This window comes from Strigops habroptila, chromosome 5 (assembly GCF_004027225.2).
Source record: "Strigops habroptila isolate Jane chromosome 5, bStrHab1.2.pri, whole genome shotgun sequence".
Lineage (NCBI taxonomy): Eukaryota > Metazoa > Chordata > Aves > Psittaciformes > Psittacidae > Strigops > Strigops habroptila.
This window is the reverse complement of record NC_044281.2, coordinates 81700021-81704180: the sequence shown is the minus strand read 5'-3', so window position 1 is coordinate 81704180 and position 4160 is coordinate 81700021. Positions and strand designations below refer to the sequence as shown.

General features: G+C 50.8%; 1 protein-coding gene across 10 annotated transcripts in view; it reads left to right on the top strand.

Annotated features, from left to right (window-relative positions):
* The first annotated feature begins 2206 nt into the window (after positions 1-2206).
* The window catches only part of EBF3 (EBF transcription factor 3), a 119622-nt gene continuing 117668 nt past the window's right edge, over positions 2207-4160 (top strand). For all 10 annotated transcript variants that reach the window (XM_030487576.1, XM_032919958.1, XM_030487575.1 and 7 more), the window contains exons 1-4: positions 2207-2340; positions 2548-2704; positions 3078-3141; positions 3732-3787. In XM_030487576.1, the coding sequence (XP_030343436.1) occupies positions 2207-2340; positions 2548-2704; positions 3078-3141; positions 3732-3787 (411 nt within the window). The remainder of the gene's footprint in view (positions 2341-2547; positions 2705-3077; positions 3142-3731; positions 3788-4160) is intronic.

The window sequence follows — 4160 nt, the reverse complement described above, 5'->3', positions numbered from 1 at the left end:
TACCTCGGGTTTGCGGGAGGCGGATGTTGCGCGAGGGGGTGCGCAGCGCCCGGCAGAGGTCCCGACATGTCTCCGCGCCTCCGAACGCGTTGTGTGGGAACTTTGGTCGGCTCTTCCTTGCGCGGTGGAGGTGTTTGGGGCTGGAATCCGCAATCCTGGACCTCCAAAGCGGCGGGCTGGTTGTGAATAGGCGGAATTTGCTTTTAATTTATCACGACTAGTTTCCATACACTTTGATTTAAGGTTATTAACATTCTATAGACAGTGGCATCTTTAATATGTGGCGATCGCTTCTAAAGACTAATCTCATTACCCTCAAATAGTCATAAAATATGATTTTATTATACTTACGTATTTAATTAGACGGCCAGCAATGTAATGGATTTTGAGATCGGGTAGAGCAACAGCTTTGATAATTCACTTATCTTTGGCAATAGTCATTAACCCCCAACACCAGCAAAATAGATTGCTTTCTAACACATCTTTTTCCCTTTTTTTTTTTCCCTCCTCTTCCCTCCTTACCCCTTGGAGAAGGGATCGGGGGGTCTCCTTCTGGCACGGATTTGGGCTTTCCAGCGATTCATTACAACGGGAACTCACCGACCTTTGGCAGCTCCCAAATAATAATAATAATAGTAGTAATAATAATAATAAAATAAGGAAATAAAAGCAGAGATTGAGCCACGCTGGGTGGAAAAAAAGCATCACTCGAGGCGGATATAGAGCGATATATCTAAATATATAGATTAATATCTATAGATACGTATTTAGATATATAGATCTGTGTCTATAGATATGTATTTATATAGAGATATAGATATATATGTACATATATCTAGATATATAGATAGGTAGGTAGATAGGTAGATAGATAAATATATATACGTATATCTAGATATATAGGTAGATAAATAGACATATAGATATATAGACATATAAATACATAGATATATCATATATATACGGACAAGGCGGACATATAGCTGTGCTATACCCGCACGATGATTTCATCCACTCGTATCCACGTGCGTGGATATATATGTAATATATATACATATATATTTATTTGTGTATATATCTCTACCTGCCCGTGGGGGGGTGCTGCGCGCCTCGCACCCTTTGTGTGTCCCCCTCAAAACTCAACTCCTCTGTCCCAAACACCCCTCCACGGGGGTCCCCTCTCCCTGCCCATGCAGCGTGTGGGGGTCACTGATGGTCCAGGACTTTGAAGAAGAGATTTGGGACCTCTACGGCGCGCTCCCGACCGGACCAGGGTCGTCCCCCCCCCCACCCCATTCGGGGGTGGGGGGGGGGGGGAACCCAAGTCCGATCGGGAGCGCGCCGGCGCCCGCCTTCAACCCCCCCCTTTACTCCATATATGGCTCTAATCCCGCCCGCTGGCGACGTCATCAGTGACGCCACGTCTCCCGCGGCGGCGGGGGCCCGGCTCCCGGGGCAGGGCGCGCTCCTCGGGGAGGGAGGGCCGGGCTCTGCGCGCCTCCGTCCATTCCGCGTAGACGCCGCGGGCCCGCGCCCCTGTTCCTCCCGTGTGCCCGGGAACACCTCCGCGGTAATCAAGCGGGTGCTTTTTTTTTTGTGCCTCCCTCCCCGTTTATTTGTCTTTTGGAGCAGGAGCGCTTTGCCAGAAAGTGGTCGATTCAGCAGTGTCCTGAAGCTTTTTTTTTTTTTTTTTTTAATTATTATTTTATTTTTTATTTATTTTTTTTTTCCTCCGCGCTTTTCCTTAGGATGCCACCACGTTGAGAGCGCGTCTGCAAACAACAACAACAACATTTATCCCGGTTTTCTCCCCCCCTCCCCCCAAACCACCACCCCCGTGTCAGCGGCGGCACTTACTTTTTTTCCTTCTTTTTTTTTTTTTTTCCCCCCATTTTTCCCCCTTTTTTTTGTGTTATTTTTTCGAACCCACCGCACTGGAACGCCGTCCAAGTCGCCGCACAGAAGTACTCAGTAAATTGTTTATGTCGTGCCAATACAGGACAGAGTGAAGAAGGAAGCAAGACTTGAACTGGGCTTTTCTCCTACTGCTCACAGGGAGTAAAGTCATCTCTTATACCCCCAGTCGCCACGGAGAGAGAGAGAGAGAGAAAAATCAAGCAACAACCAACCCACCCCGTTTATCTGACATTTCCCTCCGTTTTAACCCCTTTTGGTTAGGAGCTGGGGTTTGCCCAAATTTGTTTTAATGTTTGGGATTCAGGAAAATATACCACGAGGCGGGACGACCATGAAGGAGGAGCCGCTGGGCAGCGGGATGAACCCGGTCCGCTCCTGGATGCACACCGCCGGGGTGGTGGACGCCAACACGGCCGCCCAAAGGTACGGCTGCCAACCCCTCTCCCGCCGCTTTTCTCCTCCCGTATTTCTCATCCCGGCCGTAAATTCCCCCCCTCAACCACCACCCCACCCCACCCCCGCCCGCCCTGTTAGCACTTACAGCCTCCCCGCTCCGCGCTCCGCGGGCGCGGAGCTTGCGCGCCCCTTCCCGCCGCTCTCACCCACGCCTTGTCTTGTTTTCTCCCGCAGCGGCGTGGGGCTGGCTCGGGCACATTTCGAGAAACAGCCGCCTTCCAATCTCAGAAAATCCAATTTTTTCCACTTCGTCTTAGCTCTGTACGACAGGCAGGGGCAGCCGGTGGAGATTGAGCGAACGGCTTTTGTGGACTTTGTGGAGAAAGAGAAAGTAAGTCCGCCTGTCTTCCTATTTTTCCTTAATTCTTCCCCCCCCCAAGCCTTTCAGCGCGGGTTAATTGATCCCGGTTCATTCCCGGTGCCCCGGGGTTATAGCGGCAGCTCCGAACAAACCCGGGTTCAGCAACTCCCCGGCTCGTTTTAACGCCGGGAAAACCCGGGTTTAACCGTGACATATTCGCACCGAGCTCATGACATCATCACCGCTCCACCAAAAAAGTGACCGTGGGCCGAATTTCTGCAACTCTTTTAATTCTGAGCCGCTTCAGGGATGAGAAAGCGAAAAAAAAAAACCGCGCGGCAGGAGGAGGAGGAGGAGGGGGATGTTTTTCATGCTAAATGTAATTATTTATCGTTGCTTGCAGGAGCCAAACAATGAAAAAACTAACAATGGGATTCATTATAAACTTCAGTTATTGTATAGCAACGGTAAGTGGCCGCTGTCTCCGTTTCGAACGTCCGCAGCAAAGTCTCACTTTTCTTATCCGAGGCCTTTTGGATATAAAGCTGTCGAGATTAAAATTGCACGCGGGTAAACACGGCTCTTTCCGCGGCACCGAAGGAAAACAAACCAGAACCGATCGATAAGTCGATGGTACTTCACATGATGAACCGGCCGGGCTTGGAGTGGGAAGGAAAAGGGGATCGATGGGGCGCTCCCGCCGAGCCGCACTTTTCGGGGACTTGTTATTTTGATTTTTCTTCCCAGTTTTGGGCCATGAATGGGAATGACGGGGCTGGGAAGAGCGGGCGGGCCAGGCAGAGCCCAAGCGCGGCCCGCGGGGGTTACGCGGCCGCGGCCGCCTGTGACTATCCCCTGCGCCCTGCAGCGAGCCTGGCCCGGGGGGTGCTCCGGAGGGGCCGGGACGCGGCCACCGGCCCATCGCTGGCCTTTAGGGTCCTTATTAAATGTATTTGTAATTTAGATTGGAATAGCGTTTAATTCGGGGTGCCCCTGACCCTGCTGTGACTTGGGTGGGTGCTGCTGACCTCTGACGGCGTTTCTGTCCCCTCCTCAGGCGTCAGGACGGAGCAGGACCTCTACGTTCGCCTCATAGACTCCATGACCAAACAGGTGAGAAAGTTTCCGCTTCTCTTCCCTTACTAAGTTTGTAGTTTCCTCTTGGCGAGGGGCGGGGGAAGCCGATAACTTGCACCTACTTGTAATTGACCGGTGTAATTCCTCCTACACCTGGAGGATATTACCCAAACCCGAAAACGTGTGTATTTGCTACTCGAGGAAGCGTTGGCATCGTTTGATAGTGTGTGTTTTCGATAGTGTGGCTTTACAACGGCGTGTGAGCAGATGTTGGGTAGAATTAATTTAGCGAAGGCGAGAGGGAAGTAAAAAGAAAGGAGGGGAAAAAAATCCCCATCAACATCGTGTTGCTCGGATTTATTTCTAAAAGCAGTTTCGCCCCCTCACTATGTAACTTTTGGGGTGATAT